The sequence below is a fragment of the Excalfactoria chinensis genome, chromosome 4 (assembly GCF_039878825.1).
Source record: "Excalfactoria chinensis isolate bCotChi1 chromosome 4, bCotChi1.hap2, whole genome shotgun sequence".
Taxonomy (NCBI): domain Eukaryota; kingdom Metazoa; phylum Chordata; class Aves; order Galliformes; family Phasianidae; genus Excalfactoria; species Excalfactoria chinensis.
The window spans coordinates 72,233,423-72,254,333 of record NC_092828.1 but is presented as its reverse complement, the minus strand read 5'-3'; the positions used below and the strand labels follow the sequence as shown (position 1 = coordinate 72,254,333).

The following is a 20,911-nucleotide window of genomic DNA, read 5'->3' as shown; positions in this document are numbered from 1 at the left end:
AGATGCTAACACTCTGGCGTTAGAGTTGTTGGGGGGAAGACAGAAAATGAAATGAGGTAGGAAACAAGTGGGTGCTGCTGTGAAGTAACTGCTTTTGGAACTAGTCTGCCTCATGGGTCACACAGCCCTCCAAACTTGGCCTCTTTGTCATACAAAGCAATGCCAAAATCAGCTGTAGAGCCAAGTGATACCCACCCTGCCAATGAGTGAGTTCTCTTCTGCCTTCCAGGTGCCGCTGGAAAGCCGGGTGCTGTTGGCTTGCCGGGAATGCCTGGTCGGAGTGTGGGTGTCGGGTACACCTTAGTGAAGCACAGCCAGTCAGACCAAATCCCACCGTGTCCCATTGGCATGAACAAGCTCTGGGATGGCTACAGCTTATTGTACGTGGAGGGGCAGGAAAAATCACACAACCAGGATCTCGGTGAGTTGGCATGCTTCTCTCAGGCATAAACAATGTAAGCCAAAACCCTGTTTCTAGTGTGCAGTTCTCATCGGTACTGCTGGCAGCTGCTGGAGGGAAAGTCTTCCTTGGCCAGAATCTGTGCTGTGGAAGTAGTGTTACTTGCACCGTGCTGTGCTACTCTTGGCTAGTGTGTATGAGTTGGAACATTTGGCAGATGCTCGGTATGACTGCTTTCCCAATTCTTCCAGGTTTTGCTGGCTCTTGTTTGCCTCGCTTCAGCACGATGCCTTTTATTTACTGCAACATCAATGAAGTGTGCTACTACGCCAGTCGAAACGACAAGTCCTACTGGCTGTCCACCACCGCTCCCATCCCCATGATGCCAGTGGACAGCAATCAGATCCCACAGTACATCAGTCGTTGCTCCGTGTGCGAAGCACCTTCCCAGGCTGTGGCTGTGCACAGCCAGGATATCACCATCCCACAGTGTCCCCTCGGTTGGCGCAGCCTCTGGATAGGATACTCCTTCCTGATGGTAAGGATATCATTGCTACTACAGTGGCAGCTTTATGCATTTTTTAGATCTCCTCATCACCGAGACTGAATTAGCTGGGTTTCTCATAGGAAAGCAAAGCGTTTATTCTTTATCAGCAGGCCACTTGTTCGCATTTATCTGGCCTTCTTGTATGCACTGCTCACGTCCGGTAGTAAAACTGAAGCAGTAGTTCTACATTGCCTCAGATACTCATTGTGTTTCAAACCTTTAAGTGCAGAAACTTTAAGCTGTATTATTTCCTTAACCCCCTCTGTCTTCTGGAACATTATTTCCACTGCAATCCCCTTGCAGTACTGTGAGGTCATTAGAAAACTGTGAAATCAGCATTATTGTCTCCTGATTTTCCCACTTTGCTACTGCAAAGCTGGATTTCCTTTACACAAGGACTGTATATGCAGTATAAGCACGTGCCTTTGCTTCTTTGACTCTGGCCCTGACACAAGACTCAGACACAGACAACCAAGGTATACATTTGGTTGCCCGTTCTAGACTTTTCTCAACATGAAGACTGCCCTATTACCTCCTCTTCTGTTCCTTTGCACTCACTTAAATGGACATCTTTATTTCAGCACACGGCAGCTGGCGCAGAGGGTGGAGGTCAGTCCCTTGTCTCACCTGGTTCTTGCCTGGAGGATTTCCGTGCTACGCCCTTCATTGAATGCAATGGTGCCAGGGGAACATGCCACTACTTTGCAAACAAATACAGCTTCTGGCTGACCACTGTTGAGCAGTCACAGCAGTTTGTTGGTGCTCCTCCCTCTGAAACTCTGAAAGCAGGACAGCTTCGGACAAGGGTCAGCCGCTGCCAAGTGTGCATGAAGAACTTGTAATGGAAATGCAAACAGTCTTTGTTACCTAAGAGTAGGAATCACTGACGTGAAGGAGATAAATTCATAAACCTGTTTTGTGTGTGGTTGATAGAGGGATCAAGACGGCCAGAAATCCACAAAAATCCAGGACTTTGCACACAAGGGAAAGACCGGTGCTCAGAAAGCCATTCTATGGATCACGGTGCTACACGCTATTTCTCTACTGTTGTTTGGGGCTTCTTCATTCATGGCTACCTCAGAAAGTCTCTGGGAGTTCTTTATTCAGACCAAAGCATAACTGCTGTCTCACATACACCACTGCCCTGACCAAGGCGTGAACCAACCACCACCAAGAGGGACTTCTCCAAAGTTGTGCTTTATTAGCATCACTGCAAACAGTACCTGGCCTACTGTACGGGAATGGACACGCGTTCTCCTGTGCAGTGCAGAACTACCCAAATTTTGTAGTGCATTGTAGGTGACTTCGAAACACTAAGCAGTAGTGGTTGATAACCGGCCTGGTTAGGGAGATTTGAAAAGGAACGTTTCGGTTTGCTTGTAAAACAGGTGGGATGTTCTTTGGCTTCAGCAATAGGTAATCAATTCTAATCCAAACTCATATCCACAGTTGATTTTGAAGAGCTACTCCAGTAATACATATTTTGATGTGAATTTGAGTCCAAACCACCTGTAGCATTTTTCATAGCTCTAACTATATGCCAGGTAAAAGGTCTCCTTCAAGACCTGTCCTTATCTCCTTGCAGTCAAGTGACGTGCAGCCACCAGAAACACTTCATTACTGCAAACCTTAATCTTCTTTCAGTGGCAGCCTTGGCACAGTTTTGTGTGATTATGCAAGCCATGTGTGTTTAAAAAGTGGAGGCCTACTAGCTACCATGCAACGCTTCTACCAATACAGAAGAAAGCAGTTAGTTACGAGATGTACGTTTATTATTTCTACAGTCGCGATCAGTTGTGTTCTTCCTCTGGGCTGCTTGCTGTATTTTGCTCATTCAAAAAACTGCATTTCTATTTTAATTCCACATTCCTAGAGCGCATAACTAAAGAGAAGTGCTACTAATTGTATTATCCTTACGAATTTTGAGGGAATGCTGTGAAAAAGTATGTTAATAGTTACATGAATTCATTAGGTCGGGCTAGTAGTGCTATTATTGATTTCTCTTTCTAATGACATGCACAAAACCCACATATTGACATTCCAGGACATCTGAAAGAAGTGCCTTGCAAATACCCTTTTGCCGTGGCTTAAAGATGTTGAAGACAAATTGTTAGACTAGTCTTAAGAGAAGACTGAGACGTTAATTTAAAGTACTTTTTCTCTACTAGTTGCTGGAGCTCTATCCGGCAAAATACTTCAGAAAGCGCTTTCTTTAAGCACATTATGTTTTTACCTTCGATGACTGGGAGTAGAACTAGGTGATCCTTAAGGTCCCTTCCAACCCAAATCATGATATGAGTCTGCAGTGCTTATTTATACACATAATATGATGTTATTTTCCCAGGTCGGAGTCAGAGAGCTCTGTGTGTTCAGAGTTCAACCACAGCAGAGATGAGCACAAACTTTGTGATGAGAATTTTTAGTCTTTCATTTAACATTTCCCCGCTTGTGAAAGATCTGCAGCAGCTCTGGATGTATTTTGCAATTGCCTTTTAAGACGCTGTAATGTTCCTGACCGATGATCCTTTTGTGCAGAACATTGCATTTACTTTTAGCTGTCCTAGCACAGACTGAGCAGACTGTGCTTAGCTCCCGGTGTGGACAAAAGCAGTGTGAAAAGCTGTTTGCACACAGCAATGCTCACCATGTGCTGAAAATGCGTGCAGTTAACTCTGGGAATTTTTCAGCAATTGGGCTCCCATGGTGCTATAAGTGTCAGCCAGGTGCTGTGTCTGCAGACTGGATTTTTGAACATGAACACATGCAGGTGTGTTTTTTTCAGGATTAGAGCTTTATGCATTTAACGTGCCAGTTTAGAGACGTACGCTTCTATTGCAAGGAGTTGGCTCAGCTGTTATCAGTACCGAACTTCCCTTGAGTTCCACAAACAGCCTTTTCCTGCTGCTTACCCAGAAGCCACGCTCGTGCAGCAAGCAGCTCAGGAGGGCTCGGCCCTGCAGTGCTCCTCCAGCTGCTCAGAGCCGTACAGCTGAGCTCTGGGGAGAGGAGGAGAAAAAAGTGCTGTTTTTTTCTAAGCATGTCATTTCCAATTTGTGTTTACTAAACATTAAACAAGATGAAGCAGGCTCTTCTTAGCTCTTTTCTTTAATATCACGCTGGCCCTGATCGAGAGAGGTGCAAGTGAGAGGAGACAGCAATTCAGTATTTCTCCATGCGTTTTTATTGGTGAAGATGAAACTCTGCAGTTCACGTTTATCGCACTGTCATGACAAAACGACCACCACGGGGACTGTCTGGTAGACCTTTAGCATGGAGTAAAAAGATCTTTGCCTTAAGTTATTTGAAGTGTTTTTCTTGGGGCTGCTAGAGAGATACTCTGCCTTATAGAAATACAACCGCCCAGGCTGCTCTGATCAACCCGTAACATTAAGGCACTTTGACCACAACAGATTTCAAAAGGCAATAACTCAAAAAGTAACAACGACGTAATCCGTGTATGTGTATATATTAAGCTTTAACATAACCTGGTTTGCATTTAGTTCAAACAAACAAATTAACAAAACATAGCAGCATACAACCTATGAAAAGCTTAAGAAATTTATTAGATGCACAGATAAAGTGCTGTAACAGAAGTCTGTGTAAATCTACTTTAAAATAAATAAGGTACAGTTAAACCACCTTTGACTCTTTAGCTCTGAAAGAAATAACCTAAGTTGTAATGATTTCAACGTTAAGGTCAAGGTGAAATATACCGTAACTCTAACAGTGGTTGTGATCTGTATCAACTATTTGAGTCTCCCGTTCCTCTCGAGGTCTCCCAGAAGCAGGAAGGCTATTGCAAAACGTATACATTAGACACAGTTCCTTTTACAGAAACATTTTTGTAATAACGTGTGGTTGCTCAGATACATGTTAAAATATTTAACAAGGAAACCATTTTCTCATGATCCAGTCGATCTTTTAAACAAGACAACGTATTTTTTTTTCCTATGATGCAGCCCACAGGAGGGAACAGAAGTAAACATCCTCCTTAACTGAAGACTGTTTTGCTTTAAGAACTAAACTATTGCATTATTATATGAGAGCAAGAATTTTCCATCTGGGTTATCCCTTTCTCCGAATGGAGAGCCCAGCGATACGCTTATTTTTGCCTTGATCTCAAAGGTCCATTTATCTTCAGGTAAGATACATTAAAAAGAGATTCCCATTAAGCATCTCACTACAAGAGCTTTTATTGCCTTTCCATCTGGGGAAGCTCTTGTTAAACTGCCGTTGGAGTTTTGGATGCTACGTGGATTCTGTGCTCTGTTTTCCATAATTTCAGGCACTTTGGGGCTAACATGGCTGTAAGTCAATGCAATGATACCACCCATGTGTTCAGTCCTCAGAAGAGTCGCCGCAGTTTCCTTCATACACTCAGGATTTCAAATTCTTCTTCCAATTCAAACAGCTTGTCAGTAGATTCAATGAGCTCTGCAAAAAACAAGCGATGCTGAAGTAGTGCCTGACTGTTCACTTCAAAGAACAAACTTTGAAAGACGCGTTCCAGAAAATTATCTTCTAAGACTGAAAAAACTGAGTGAATCTGAGCTAGCGATTGTATGGGCTGTTTGGATACGCAGCAGGTAGATATCGCTTGATGCTTAGGAAAGCACGGTTATTCCACCTGCAACCGTTCTTCTCTTTGCTAAGGAGGGACACTGAGCTGCACAAGGGGGCTCTCAGCCCACACCGTACCTGCTCCTGTAGTCGTCACTTCTGGCTTTGTTGGAGGTATGAATGGAGGCCAGTGGGGCGGGTGCTTCTGGACCAGCTCAAACATCCGTAGGCTCTGTTGCTTCAGAATCTCCTGAGGACAGAACACTTTCATTTTAAATGATGCCTTTAGAGAACCTTAAAGCACTCAAAGTGTCTGTTCAATAAAACCATCCCTTCGTTACATGTATCTATCAGGAAACAAAGGCTTTATGCAGACGTACTGGGAGCTCCTGTTATATTTGGAGTACCATCGATCCCTGACATTTTTCTCATCAAAAACACACCTGGCAGACAGATCTCTTGAACTGTACTACAAGGTGTCACTGTCTTACAGTCACCTTTGATTTCTACATGCCTGTGGTTTTGTTTGCGCGTAGCAAATGCTTGATAGTTTCTGCTGTGTTAATGCATTCCTCCCTATGGCTCTTCTACTGTGAATACAGAGAGAAATGTAATGGCAGTTTCCATTTTTGAGGAAATAAACCCAACCACAACCAACCAAACCCATGACTTCCTATAGAGTGAACAAGGATGGTCACGTGCCACTGATACCTTTTGTACGAGACTGCACCAGTTATCAAAATCACATTCTTCTTTGCAAAAGAATCCCTGAGGGGGGAAAAGCAAACAACAACAAAACAACAGCATTATTTTGCGAAGTATGAATCTGCAGTGCAGGTAAAGCGCCGTGTGAGCAGCAACTTGCTGATCCCCACTACGGCCTCTCTACAAAAGACCCAAAATAGGTGACAGTTCCAGGCAGAGAACACAAGAGTGGCACAAGGCCCCGCAAACCCCAGCAAACCAAACCAACCAAAATAGGTGCAGCAGCTGCTGTGTGCTGCCATGGAGCCACGGCCAGCTCCAAGAGCTGGAGCATCAGCCTTACGTAAAGAACAACCTAAGGAACACTTCCCCTGTGGTACCTGTGCTGGAAATATCTGTTCTTCATGATGCCTTTGTCTGGCTCACTGCACTGTTATTGATAATGGCACAGGATCAGATTTAATTTCTTTGGAGCCATCAGGTACCTACAGAACACTGTAGCGTCTGTTGGATGACTTCTACAAATAATTCCATTTACACATTTGTAAATTATGATACAAAGCGAGTTTAAGTAACTTGTCCAAAGTGGCCAAGCTTATATGACAGCAATGGAATCAAGTAAACCTGATTCTGTTCCCTTGACCGCTACACACACGCTGCTTGCATACAGTAAATGCATTCAGCAAAGAAACTGAAGGCAGCTCCCATCCATGCAAACATGGCCTGTGTGACCTGAGATTAATGCATCCTATGCAGTTAATGTTGGAAGAGCTATGTGTTAAAGAAGCAGTTATTCAGTCTTGATGCTGTTCAAGAAACACACTCCTGCCCTTACTTTGAGATAAAATACATACGCTGATTACTTTCTGACACCTACTAAAGCTACTGAAGGGTCCAGATTCATGATCTTCATTCTGTGGGGGGCTTGCTGGCAGTGGAAGCTCTGGTCATCAACTGTACCATTTTCTTCTGAATCCACAAAGCTTTGGGTGGTGTGAGGGTCCAAATAGATCAGCTCATTGCCTGCATGGATGACATCCGTATGTTGAAAACAAACAAGTGACTTTAATGAGTGCTAAGTCCAGAACTGCAAAACAGAAATGAATGTTGGCTGTGATGACAATTGATCTAGGCCTTCTAGCGAGGGATTCCTGAGGAGGCTCAGAAAGCTCAGACACAAGGTTTCCACGGGGTATTTACTACAGTTTTCTATTGTGACCCATTACTGCGGATTTTCTGGTTGGTATGTTCTGCCTTTCTCACATACTTTCCTTTTCCCCGTGAGACCCAGTACTTTCTTTTTGTAAATCTCAGCTGCTGTAATCCCTGACATTCCAAGATGAGAAGGTGCGGAATGGCCAGAAATGAGATCTGTAATCCCATGAGGCATTCATTCCGAAATTGGAACAAAAATGCCTCAAACAGCTCAGGTTTTACAAAAGAACAAAATGCCATAAAATTATGGGCCAAATGGGTGAAAGTGGGAAGACTGTATTTACAATAATTACAGGAATCCTCGATACAAGAAGATCTGCAAGGAAAAGACACCACTATCAGAACACATCCGAAATGCAAGGCAATGAGAGGTGACAGCTGACCAACAGACTTGCATTGACGTGCTGCTTTTGCCTGTCATCATTTCTTTTTGCACCTAGCTTTGCTGTTAAGCTTTCTGCTCCCGTGAAGGAACACATCGTGCTGTTGCTGAAATACTTGAGGTACGTTTCTTCATCCCTTTAACCACACTCTCATTTTTCTTTACCTTAGAGATCCAAACTCCTTACCCTCTCCCCCCAGAAATGCCTCTTTTGACCATCTGCGTATTTTGAATAAGTTTCCCATTTTCCTTACCTAAAAATCCTATGAAATAATAGGCGTTATTTGGTTTCCCTCCTAATGCTCCCAAGGACTGTGGCATCTTAAAGCATTCCTAGGAATTCAAAGAGAGGAAAAGGAAATTATAGTTGATTTGTTTCCTGATCTCGCGGATACTTGAACTTATTTGACAATAACAAGCAATTTGTTGGGAAAAAGAAAAGGCTTACTTTAAATGCATCAATATATACTGGATTTATGTGATTTATCCCTAGACGTAGAGGTATAATAAGCAAGAGGGGCTTCCAGGCTGTGCAGAGCCCTGCTGCGTTCCTGTTTCGGCCAAGAGCGCTTCTGTGCAAATGCGCACTGCTGTGGGCTGTGCTGCTGCTCGGGGGAGGCGACCAGCACATCTTCTCTGTGGGAATAAAACCAGGAATCAGTCGGTGCACAAAGGAACACAAAGTTCCTCTTCGTCCCTGAATCAAATGAGGCTGCTGGGCCAGAGATCTTCATCGAGCCCCCGAGATGAAATGAGCAGGGCACGGAAATGAATCGGAGCTGTTTAGCGGAAGTAATTCTAGCAGACAGCGTGTGCTGGCACATTAAAGTGAGACACTGCATTAATGACTGGGAGGTGAAAATGTAAGACCGAAATGACATTTACTATTGGGATTATTAATACACTCAAGACTCGTCTGTAAAACATCACGGAAATGAGATGGCAGAGATGATGGCATCCACAGCTCTTTGAGGAACTCTTTGTGCCCAGCAATGTGAGCATAAAGGAAACAGCAGGGACCAAAGCAGAAGCTTTAACTATGGTTAAGCTTCACTTGTAAATCCACCTTTCTTAGGGCTGTAAACGAAGCACGGCCATGCATTTCTCAGTGCTAGGATCTGCTGCTGCTTTCTTTTGTGCCTAGAAAAAGCCCAACTCCTTCACAAAGCCCACATTAAAACCAATTTACATAAACTGCAACCTCGCTCCATCTCTGGGCTAAGATTTCAGATTGCACAGAGCACCTCTGTCTTCTCCCCAGCTTTAGTTTTGGATGGGCAAACCGGAGTTTGTAACTTTTTTTATCCCTTTTCTTCCACCAGGAAGGAATACAGGTGCCCCCCAACTATTTCATTCATGTTTAGATACATTTGGGAATATGAGGTCTTAGCAGAAACAGCTATAGGAGTACTAGATGTTTCACTTACTGATGTCTTCAATGACCACTGTATTATCCATTGATACATAAACAGCCAATGAATTCCATTCATCAAATAAAGCCAGCTTCCTACAGAACAAATGAACATGAAGTAGTTAGCCCAAGAGGGTACTTACACTGCTGCTGAGCACTGAAGACTTGCAGCCTTAACGCAAGGCATCTCCACGTATCCCTCTAAGTCAGTCTCTTCTATGACTTGAGACTCTGAGGAGCTGCCCATCTTTTATGGCTGGCTCAACTGCTGCCCAGAAAACAAGGAATTGCAGCTCAGTTCCCCCTTGGCCCAGCTGGCTTCCCTCTGACGCTTCATACTGCCAGCCTAACCTACCTGGTGGCGCTCCTGGCCTGCTGAAGCTGTGCCACTCTGCAAAGGAGCAGACGTCTGTGCTGGTACTGGTTAGGGGCACACAGACAGCGCAGCAGCAGAGAACAACTTGGAGTTTCTCTTTCCCAGGCTCTTACTATATTAAAGTTTGAGCTCACTCATTCCCAATTCAGTTCCTGCCCACCACATTCCACTCTGTACTTGTAAGCACACAGTAAGTGTATCCTTGATTCTGAGACAGGCAGATGCAGCCTTTAAAACCCTGCCTGGGCCTTCCCCTAATCTGTGAGCTGGGTGCCCTGGGGGAGTACATTCTGAATGAGCTGGTAGGATCTGACTTACTTTAATACTTGAGCAACTGTATTTGGTCCAAACCATTCTCCAATCGATTTCCCCTCTCCAACACCCATCTGTGCTGTTTTTATGAAGGGGGAAAAAAAAAACAACACACAGAAAAAAAGAGAGATCACAAAGAGTCCAATAACAAAAAATACTCAATGCCATGGCTATATAATCAGTTTTTTACTAACTGCAAACTATATTTAGCAGTAACGATTATTTTCTCAAGCTGTGCTTTTTTCCAGATCCTTTCAGTTCACAGAACCGTGGAATCACAGACTGGCTGGGTTGGAAGGGACCCTAAAGCCCATCCAGCTCCAAGCCGTGCTGAGGGCTGCCTGCCCCTCTTCTCCCCCCAGGCTCCTCAGGGCTCCATCCAATGTGGCCTTGGGCACCTCCAGGGACGGAGCACCCACAGCTCTGGGCAGCAGTGCTGCCAGGGCCTCGCCACCCTCTCACAATAACTTTAGTTTAAAGCCATTCCTTTAATGAAGCTTCTGAGAGTTACAAATATTGATTCCAAATTATTACAGATTACATCAATAAGCTCCATAACTATTTTAATATTACCGACCCCGGTACTCAAGGCTCACATAGCTTAACCAGGGGATAGATTCCACTATATTTATGTCTTTGTGAATAACATTTCTGTGCTATTATACCTCACACGCATATACGTGCCTTTTTATATCTAAACACACTCTGCCTTCAGAACCACCACTCGAGGTCATGAACTGACATCTTACAGACTATTAAGTTTCAGTACAGCAGGTTTGCTTGTTTGTTCTTACCCATCTGGTGGATGGAATAACAGCAATCCTTCCTGTCCAGAAAGCATCGCAGGATTCTGTGATATTCTTCTGGTTGCTTTTTGTGTTTTTCCCATTGCCAATCTAAGAGGAAACGCATTAAGATTCAAGAACTATAATGTTTCCATTATCCTGATCTAACTTCTGGAGAGTAGTAAGCTATGCAACGAGACAATACAAATCTATGAGGGCTGCTCCAAAAGTAATGCCTCCTGTTTTATAATGTTGGCCCAGGACACCGTAGATGGGTGGTGGTGGAGCAGCCACAGCAGTTGAACTCCCCTTAGCAGCCACCATCTTCGTGCTGTGGCCCTGCTGCCCCCAGCCCTGGGTGTCCTGATCCACTGCACAGCCTCAGCTGTGGGGGTCATCCTCTGCTCCCAGGTAACAGCAGCAGGATGAGAGGGAATGGCTTCGAGTTGCACCAGGGAAGTTCTGGTTGGATATTAGAAAAAAATGTTCTCAGAGAGAGTGTTGCTGCGCTGGCACAGGCTGCACTGGGAGGTGGTGGGGTCATCATCGCTGCAGGTGATCAATAAAAGGGTCAGTGTGACACTGAGGGACGTGGTCAGAGGGCAGGTGGGGATGAGCTGGCAGTGGGAACTGGTGATCCGAAAGGTCTTTTCCAACCTGAATGATCGTATGATTCCCACCAATATCCCATTACATTCAGTTGCCATGTGACAGATGGCAGCAGAGGGGCAGTGTGACAGCACGGCATCTGATATGGAAGTGTGAATGAAGCAAAGTGGTGGGACTGAGTTCCTCCATGCAGAAGAAGATGGCACCCACTGCCGTTCACTGAGACCTGCTGAATGTCTCTGCAGACCAAGCAGTGGGTGTGAGCACACCGAGGTGCTGAGCAGTGCATTTCAGCAGTGGCAACAGCAGGTCACATCTGGTGCAGATCTGTGTGAGCGCAGCATGTGGGCTCTTGTTCATGGCTGGTGAAAAGGCACAGCTACTGGTGGTGTCTGTGTTATAAAGCAGTGTTTTGTAGCTGAGAATCTGCTCTATTGAACAATGCTATTGTGCTCTTTGTATCTGTTGTGGTTTCCATGGAAATAAACAGGAGGCATTACTTTCAGAGCGACCTGCATACAATTCATCTCTAACGTTTACATTTTGTTTAGAGCGTCTGGAATTCACGATTTGCTATTTCTTTTAAACTGTCCTTTACCTTCATAGGCTGAGTGGCAAAAACGTCAACTGCAACTTATTCTGACCGATCGCTGCTGAGCTCTGACAGCTCCTGCAGCATCTGTGAGCTTCCAGGGTTATTTAAAACCACATGCTCTATTTAGACCTTGTGAGATTTGTTAACATACATCAAATACCAACACGAGGGCCATGCTGGAAAGTCTTCTCACATAACAAATCTGCAGCAGCTCTGCCATGTCTGCTTCTGCCTCTAATAATAGGGGTGGTGTCCTCAGCTCTGGAGTGAAGCAGGATTCCCTGTCTGCTCTATTTCTCTGCTTAAGGCTGCTATGATTTCACCCAGTCAGACAAGCACTATTACCTCAAGTAGAGTCTCATTAATCAATTAGGGTTTTGTGCTTTTCTGGAATACTACACACACACACACACAAAGGAATGTGGTCTCCAAACAGTACAGATGTTGACTCAGAACAGTACACACCTCTTCCTAAATGCCTGCAGATCAGTGCCTGCGCCAGCATCATCTGCCCGCATCGCAGCATACATCCCCAGCCAGCATCAGACGAAGGGCCAGTGCCTCCTATGGGGAAAGTTCACCACAATTAACATGGGCTTTGAACTGGAGGAGCACCACAGAGATAACGGCAGAGTGTGATCACTTTTCAGTCCACGAGGCCATCCCCGCTCCTGCTATTTAATCCTAACGAGGCCACAGGTCCGCAGTATACTCACCAATAGGCGAAAACTTCCTTCTGTATGTAAACCAGAGACGAGCGCTGACATCCAACAGTAGCTTAGATTTGTCTGGAATGTTTTTAAAAGGAAACAAAAGGAAAAGCCTCCTGTTAGCTTCTACAGATAAGATCTTTAGTACTTAGATGCCTTTTTTAGCCATTTAAACCTAAGAGCTTTTGTAGACTTATAATTAAAGTTGAATTGTTACGAATGAAATAATGACCAGGCAGTGGTTCTAAAAGGTGTTTGGAATGATTCTGTGTAGCCTGAATGGAACACTATGAAGAATTACATCCATGGGATAGAACTGGTAAAGCAAGTTAAGGTGAGGAACTCCTACGTGCCAAACAGTACAGAAGGATGCATCGCTCCCAAACCCCATGTGCTGTCATTTCTTGACAATATTAACAATACCAACTTCCATTCATTCTTTCTTTTCTCTTTTTTAAACACACACTTACCGACATCTCACAAAGGCTCTCAAAGATTTCTTAAGCTCTTATTGCTGCTTTCCCCCTGAGCTGCATTCAGACCCAGTGGCCTTTCAAGGGATGGCTCAGCCCACCGGGGCCGAGTATGGGACCTGGGAGCCCTGACACCAAGGCTGCACTGACGGCCGCTACCTCTGACAGGTAACACAGGGTTAAGCCCTTGTCCCCTCCACAGGGAGCAAAACTCAGCGCTGAAACCCGATGTTGGTATCATACCGAAGTGCTAAGGCTATCGGGCAGCGCTGCTTCTCACCAAAGCACAGCACACACCTCACACTGATACTTTTTACTGTGACGATGCTTTTGAGATCTCCCTTTATTTGACAGCCGGATACACGAAGAAATCGGGAGCCGCTGCTGCCGCACTCTGCGTGTTACCGAGGAGTTACCGCGTTAGAGGTACCTTCGTTCAGGTGGTGCTGCCTTCCCAGAATCCACACCGGCTCGTCGGTGTCGGGGAATTCCTCTAAGTAGTCGGACAGGATCGTGATCTGGTTTTCGTACCTGGATAGAACTGAACGCAACGCGGCAGCGCTCACCCTCCGCCCCGCACCTCGGCCCCCCGCTCCGGGAGCGCGACATGGCTGCCGCCGGCACGGCACGGCCGCGGGAGGGAGGATCCGCCTGCGTCATTTGCTAACGGTAATTAATACCGATCAGAGAAGGAAGCCCGATCGCCGCAGGGGGTTGTTTTCTTTCGGTTTTTCCTTTCTTTGATCATTAAATAGAGCTGTCACACGCGCGGCCCGCATCGCTCCTCCCGCCCGGCTGTAGGGCAGCTCCGGAGCCGCCCGGCGAGCCCTCGCGGACCGCGCTTCCCGGTGCCAGCGGCGCGGTGCCCGGCCCGGCCACAAGGCCCCGAGCTCCCGCCCCGAGCCCTGAGGCGCGGCCCTCCCGCCGAGGCCGACGGGGTTTTAGCTCGGCGATGGGGCCGGGCCCGTTCCGCGGGGCTCGCTCCGGTCCCGCCGCCCCCCTGAGCCCGCGGCGCCGTCCCGCCGCCCCTCACCTGACTCCATCCTCCCGCCGTCACCATCCTCCTCCTCGGCCCGACACGGCCGCCCGACAGGGAGGCTCCGCGGGGCGCTCCGGGAGCCGTAGTTCCGTCGCCGTGCGGCGGCGCGTCGAGTCCCGGCGGGCGGACTCCAAATCCCAGCAAGCCCCGCGGCGCGGAGCCGGCCTACGGGCGCGATTGGTCGGGCTGTGCGCGGCGTCCCGCGGATGGGGCAGCCCGCAGGCGGGGCATCGCCCTGTTGGCGGGGCGGGCGGCCGGCATGGAGGGCGCGGTGTCCAACGTGGAGGTGTGCAACATGGCCTACGCCGGGCGCCTGGAGGAGCTGCGCGCACAGCTGCTGCGCGACCGGGCCTTGGCCACCGCCACAGACCAGGTCAGCCGGCCGCGCGCACCGCGGCGGCAGCGGGTCCCGTCAGGATAGACCCGGGGCCCGCTGACCGCCGCTTCCTCCCCTCAGGACAGCCGCACGGCGCTGCACTGGGCCTGCTCGGCGGGACACACGGCGGTGGCGGATCTCCTGCTGGGGCTCGGCGTGCCCGTCGGCGACAAGGACGACGTGAGTGGGGCGGCCTCGGCGCGGGGCACTCGGGGCCGCTCTCCCTCAGCGCTCCGCGGAGCGCGGCCTGACGGGGCCGAGGTTGGCGGGAGGGTCCCGCGGGGGCCGGGAGAGCTCCTGTCCGGGACTCGGTGCCTCCTGCAAAGCCGGAGGAGGCTGGGCTGTCGCTGTGGGTCTTCGGGCCGTCTCCACCCTGGCGTGACCCTCGGCCGAGCCGTGAGGAGCGTTGAGGGTTTCCCACCCCTGAGGTATAACGGCAGAGCAGGCCCCGTGTGTGCTGAGCTCACACTCGACATCAGGTCCCTTGTTGTCCTGCAGGAAACGTTGAAATAATTGCATCCATGATGAATGAATTATCCTAAAGCTTGCGCCCAGCGAAGGAAATGCCTGCTGGTTTAATTGGAAGAGAAGATAGAGGAAACATTGCAGAAAATTTGGATACAGCTTTCAGCCATTTCTGTTTGTTCTTTAAAATACCTTTTAAAAGCACTGCTGTTGTTGCTGTAGGGGCGAGCTGCCCTGTGGGTGCCACATACAACTGGAGCTGCTTGCTGCTGTGCAGCTACAACTTCTATCCGGGGCTGAGTGCAGAACTGCGGGTGGGCCCATGACTTGTCTGTCTGCTGCTAGTAGTGTTAAGCACTACAACTGTAATGCTGTGTGCAATATGACTAGGGAGCAGTCTGCTCTGCACTGGGGTTGTTTTCTTGGTTGACGTCTTTGCTTTAATAACTTCTGTGCTTGCCTCTGCAGGCTGGTTGGACTCCCTTGCACATTGCTGCGTCAGCGGGCCGTGATGAGATCGTGAAGGCCCTCATTGACAAGGGGGCTCCCATCAATGCTGTCAATCAGAATGGCTGCACACCCCTGCACTACGCGGCCTCCAAAAATAAGCAGGAGGTACGGCTGCCCGTGCTGCTGGAGTTGTGTTGCTCTCAGAAAAAGCGTTTGGTTATATGAACTTTCCTTCCGTTTTTTCCCCCTCTTTCTCTTCCTACACCTTCAGATTGCAGTCATGCTTTTGGAGAATGGAGCTAATCCAGATGCAACAGATCATTTTGAATCTACCCCATTACACAGAGCAGCAGCCAAAGGCAACCTAAAAATGATACAGATCCTCCTGCAGCACAATGCGTCTGTTAATATACAGGACTCGGAAGGGAACACACCCCTGTAAGTGATTTTGTTTGTTGGTTGGTTTTGGGTTTTAGTTCCTATGAAATGAAACCCCATCACCTCAGATTCGCTTTTTATCTCTGCGATGCCTCAGGACAACCCTTTGCTTCGCATCCCTGCGTCATTGAAAAGGATTTGAGAAAATCATGATTAGTGTTTTGCATAAGCGTGTCTGTACATACATACTTTGTGTTACTACATCTATTATAAAACGTAGAACACCTTTTGTAATAACCTGGAATACGTTTCCTTTCTGCTGGGGGGTAGAAAGTGTGCTAATAACATCAAAGCCGTAAGGAGCTGGTCTTGCAGGCTGGCCTGCTCCGTCCTGTCAAGTAAGAACTAATTTTGGAAACTTTTCCTCACTCCTCTAAGGAAAATAAGATGTAATTGAAGTGTAACTAGTCTGATGTTTGTTACTACCTCAGAGAGCAATTTGAATGTGCAAGAGTGAGACTACAGCTGCTTTGAAGTTGGTGGCAGCACCCTGCGTTGTCTGCAGTGGCATCAAGATTTTGCCATAAATAAGATTGCGCAGGGTATTCTTGCTATACGTAAAACCCAATTCATTGTAGAACACATGTGTTTATACTCAGGGTAGGGTGCTAAAGTGAAAAAAAGCACTTGCTGCATTTACAGTCATTCTTTATGATTTAGTTCATTGCTTTTGATTTAAGTAGAGATTACTGTTTTCCAATTCCACTGTGGATTTTGTGCTCCTTAGCATTACTGACTGCAGAGCCGGGCTTTAAAGTCTTTGTAGGTGATCTATTAGGTGTGGTTTTGTTTTTCTAGGATTTGTTTCTCCTCTTTCCCCACAACGTTCTTGTTTTGCTCTTGCACTGACATGGCATAATTATTGCTCTTTATAAGCCTGGAATACTTAAAAGTGGCTGTGGGTTTCTTGTTTGTATTGCAGTCATTTAGCCTGCGATGAAGAGAGAGTGGATGAGGCAAAGCTGCTGGTGTCTCATGGTGCAAGTATTCACATTGAGAATAAAGAAGAGCTGACCCCACTGAAAGTGGCAAAGGGTGGCCTGGGAGCCATACTTAAAAGAATGGTGGAGGGCTAGTGGGGCCTTCTGGCTTGGCTGTCTTCTCTTTTGTGCTTGTGTTTATGGTTGCCAAACTCATATTTCAATAGTTCAACAAGGATGTTGTATGCGAGCATCAGCATGGTACTCAAATGTCTTATCTCTGGGTTTGCTCAAAGTGTACTGCCAGAACAGCCACTTGTACCTCCTGTTGATTAAAGAGATTACTGCTTTTAATGTATTTTTGATACCTTGCTGTTTTTTTTCAGTTCACTGTATGATCTGTGTACATACAGGAAGGTTAATGATCTGTGTACATCAGGTTATTCCTTCTGTGTCACAGTCCAGAGTAGGATTGTTTCTTTCAAACTACTTTGGGAGTCTCAAAATGATATTCCTGCTCTCTGTGCTTCAGGTAATGATTTAAGGGATGAAGCATGATTGTAAGGTAATTTCCTGCTGAATTCTTACAAAATGCATAGGAGTAAGAAGGAAAGCAAGCATCTTTATGTGTAGTATATTAAAAACAAACTGGCAACTTCTATGATGACTGCAGTCATGTAAGGGTTTGTCTGGCCAGGAGAGAAGATAACCTCTAAACTGCTTTTTAGTAAGGATCATTGAGAACTTCCACGTGCTTGGCAGTAGCTCATTTGTCCCCGAATTGTGTATGGCTAATCCCTGATTGAACTGATTGTGGGGGAGGTTGGGCTTTTCTTCTTTTGTGTTTTGCTTTTTTGTGTGATTGGAATTAGCTTCAGTATTTCAGTGTTTAGCAATGGAGGTGAGAATTCTTACTGCGTGGTGAAAAAAGCTGGCTGGACAGCTGGGCCCAGAGGGCAATGGTGAACGGAGTTAAATCCAGCTGGCAACTGGTCGCGAGTGGTGTTTCCCAGGGTCAGTACTGGGGCTGGCCCTGCTTCATATCTTTATCGATGATCTGAACAAGGGGATTAAGTGCACCTCCAGTAAGTTTGTGAATGACACCAAGGTGGGAGGAATTGTGGATCTGCCTGAGCGTAGGAAGACTACAGTGGGATCTGAACAGGCTGATCACTGGGCTGAGGCCAATTGTATGAGCTTTAACAAGACCAAGTGCTGTGTACTACACACTGGCCACAACAATCCCATGCAATGCTACAGGCTTGGGGTAGAGTGGCTGGAAAGAGAGAAAAGAGCTGGGCTTCAGCATCCTGTTCTGACGTTGGTATGATCTGTTGTAGCACTGGTGGGTGAGTTCTTCCTGAACAAATCACGCTGATGAAGTTCTGTGAAATAAAGACAGTGTCTTAAACAGCAATCTTTGATGTTATAAAACTTTATTAAACTTACGTGTAACAAAACCCATATTTTCTACAATAGCTTTTGTGCATGGGACAAAATGAGCAAGTCAGCTGAAAGCCTGCCATCTCTTACACAGCATGGAGATAGAACGGGGTCTTTTTTTCAGCTGCAAGGAGGTGCCGAAGCAGAAAATGAAAGTTTCTACAGTCTTAACTGGTAGGAATTAAGTTAATGCACTTCATTTTGATGAGCAAGACAGAAACTTAAAACTAAACAGGTATCTTTACCGATTACTTACTCTACCCTAGAAAGAAAAATGCAGGTTGAATTTCATTGAGAATACAGAGTGGTGATAGAAGCTTGCCTTTACAGTAACCCCTGGTTCTTCAGGCCTTGTTGGAAGCAGAAACTTGACTGAGTAAATGTTGTTTCTTACGTATTATGCAGATGCTGCTGAAAACTTGAATTGAGAAAAGCTGAAGATACAGTTCTGTATTGGTCCTCGGTCTTTGTATAGAAAAGAAATAAAGAAAAACACCCTTAAGCTGCCCCAGTTCTGTAGCTTTGTAAATCCACATCCCTGGATGATGATGGCCCGAATGTCAGCTTAGTACCTTCTTTCCATGGTAATGATCCTTGCTCCCACAGGAGGAGATAAATGGTCCATGCAGGAAAGACTTCAAACATCCAAGGCAAATTCTGAAGGACTGCATTCTGCATAGCTCTGCAGGGTTTTTGAGCTACATGCCGTGCATCAGTGTCTAATTTGACTTGAGCTTTGCCAAAAGCATCACTGGAAAGCTGCAGACAGTGCCCTGTTCTTTATCATAAATTATTTTACACAAGAGAAACTTCATGATGAGAGCAAACACCTGTGAGAAAGGTGTTACAGAAGCATTTTTATGTTAGGAAACCCCGAAGAATTGTATTTGTTCTGCTTTTTTTTCTTTTTCTATTTGTTTCTTGGGGTTTTGTTGGATTGTTGTTAAACTATTGCAGTCTACTGGGTAGAAGTAAGGGAGGGGTTCTTTATTGAGAACTTGCATCCTTTGTTTTATATAAAGCATTAAGATCATTTGAGCAAGTTCTGTTTTTTAACTTTGTAGTTATGTTGTACAGCTAACACAAAGTCACCAGAATAAGCTCCTGGTGTGCTCTGGTGAGTTATGTGAGGAATACATGCAGAGAAATGGGTGGAGATGAGATGAGGAGAACTGATGGTAATGGCCACATAATATATTTCCCCACTTGCCCCCATACAATCTCATTGGTATCGTGGAGACCTGAAGTTGGCACAGATGTCACAGTAAGGAAATTATAGTTGACACAATACAGGAGAGTACTTTAGAACTAACACAACTACAGCAGAGTCATGAAGAGAGTTGTGTATATTCGTCCATGAAAAGCAAGAGTAGAAAAAGGCCTATGAGCATCTGAGAAGAAGCTATTTCAAGTTAATGCCAGTGTCAGCCAAGTTAAGCGACATCATTGGTAAGAAATGGCACCCAAATGGCACTCTTGCTGGTCATGCTTAGTGACAGGCTGTTGCATTGCTCTGAAGCTATTCGGGTGTGAATCTAAAAAATACTCATTAGTATCAAAAAATCCTCCAGCCTCTAAAGCTAGATTGAATGATTACAATTTGCAGATTTTGCTTAGTAAGATCTGAGATTTAATAAAAGAAGTGCCTGATTAAGAAGAAGCATATATACAGGTTGTGACTTAAGCTGGGTATTTTGGAGAGGAAGGAGGGTATAGATCTGCTTATAGAATGAGGCAGTGTTGGTGTAAGAGTGATATTTGTTCTGTCAGGAGCAGTTCTTAGCTAAAACAATGTTACCAGAACGTTGTAAATGCTTTCTTCCTCTAAAATGAGGCTGAAGGCTGGAACAGGTGTAGCAAATCTCTTGAGAGCTACAAAACTGTGTGGAAAGAACAATGAATACAGTTATGTTTTATGATTCAACCTGAATCTTCATTAGGACATCAGGCCTTACATGTTGGTGAAGGTACTTGGCTGTAGCAACTGAACCGGAAAATTTTAGCGTAGCTGTATCTTTATATTATCTATTTTAAAGTTGAATGAGGTATATAACTAATAGTTACAGGCTAGGAACAGTCACCAAAGGATTTATGAAGAGCAGATCCTAGATGAGACTTAAATGCCCAAACACAGCAGATCCCTCAGTCAGGCACGTTTCTCTGCGGTGCATGAGGCTAAAAGCAGTGTCTCCTTATTTCAAGGAGAATCTGCCTCATGTAGAACATAAGGGAGCTGCTGAGTCTGAGTGTCTGTTCCTTGAACAGCCCTGAACTGGAATCCCTTTGTCCTCCAGCTCTTATGAAAGCAGGCTGCTTCTCCCTTTTGAAGAACTGAACAGGATTGGTCATCTTTAGAATGTGGGCCCAAAGAGAGGAGGTTGTCTGCTTCACTAGACAAGTGTCTCATGGTCAGTGTTTATGGATCAGTTGCCTTTTCCAAGAGAGAGCTCACTACTCAGCTGTTGTCTATCCTCGTGGATGCACTATTTACTGTTCCTCCTAAAGGTTTTACCTACAGAAAATGGACAAATACTGGGCTAAAAAGAACAGAAGAGTAGCATGACTTTGATGTTAAGTCATCTCAGGCAAAGGAAGCTGATGTGTTCATAGCTGGCAGTGTTCATTTCTGAGGTTTGAAAGCAGATACATCTGCTTATCATGGTGAATCTGCTACTCCGTGTGCCTGGATTTGATAAAGGA

The 20,911-nt window shown here is 46.0% G+C and overlaps 3 protein-coding genes across 3 annotated transcripts; 2 read left to right on the top strand and 1 right to left on the bottom strand.

The window, feature by feature from the left end:
* The first annotated feature begins 233 nt into the window (after positions 1–233).
* Positions 234–1,789, top strand: LOC140251338 (collagen alpha-2(IV) chain-like). The gene is made up of 3 exons (XM_072334967.1): positions 234–421; positions 652–938; positions 1,529–1,789. Exons 1-3 carry the CDS (start codon positions 268–270, stop codon positions 1,787–1,789), a joined length of 702 nt encoding a protein of 233 aa, XP_072191068.1. The 5' UTR covers positions 234–267.
* A 2,617-nt stretch (positions 1,790–4,406) lies between these two features.
* ATG4A (autophagy related 4A cysteine peptidase) lies at positions 4,407–14,242 on the bottom strand. Its single transcript, XM_072334965.1, has 13 exons — positions 14,114–14,242; positions 13,511–13,621; positions 12,614–12,685; positions 12,363–12,461; positions 10,703–10,804; positions 9,915–9,987; positions 9,237–9,316; positions 8,258–8,445; positions 8,064–8,142; positions 7,090–7,235; positions 6,219–6,275; positions 5,646–5,757; positions 4,407–5,381 (listed from the first exon to the last, which is right to left on the bottom strand). Exons 1-13 carry the CDS (start codon positions 14,121–14,123, stop codon positions 5,317–5,319), a joined length of 1,194 nt encoding a protein of 397 aa, XP_072191066.1. The 5' UTR covers positions 14,124–14,242; the 3' UTR covers positions 4,407–5,316.
* A 75-nt stretch (positions 14,243–14,317) lies between these two features.
* Positions 14,318–18,717, top strand: PSMD10 (proteasome 26S subunit, non-ATPase 10). Its single transcript, XM_072334968.1, has 5 exons — positions 14,318–14,492; positions 14,577–14,675; positions 15,429–15,575; positions 15,682–15,848; positions 16,771–18,717. Exons 1-5 carry the CDS (start codon positions 14,379–14,381, stop codon positions 16,922–16,924), a joined length of 681 nt encoding a protein of 226 aa, XP_072191069.1. The 5' UTR covers positions 14,318–14,378; the 3' UTR covers positions 16,925–18,717.
* The last annotated feature ends 2,194 nt before the right edge of the window (positions 18,718–20,911 follow it).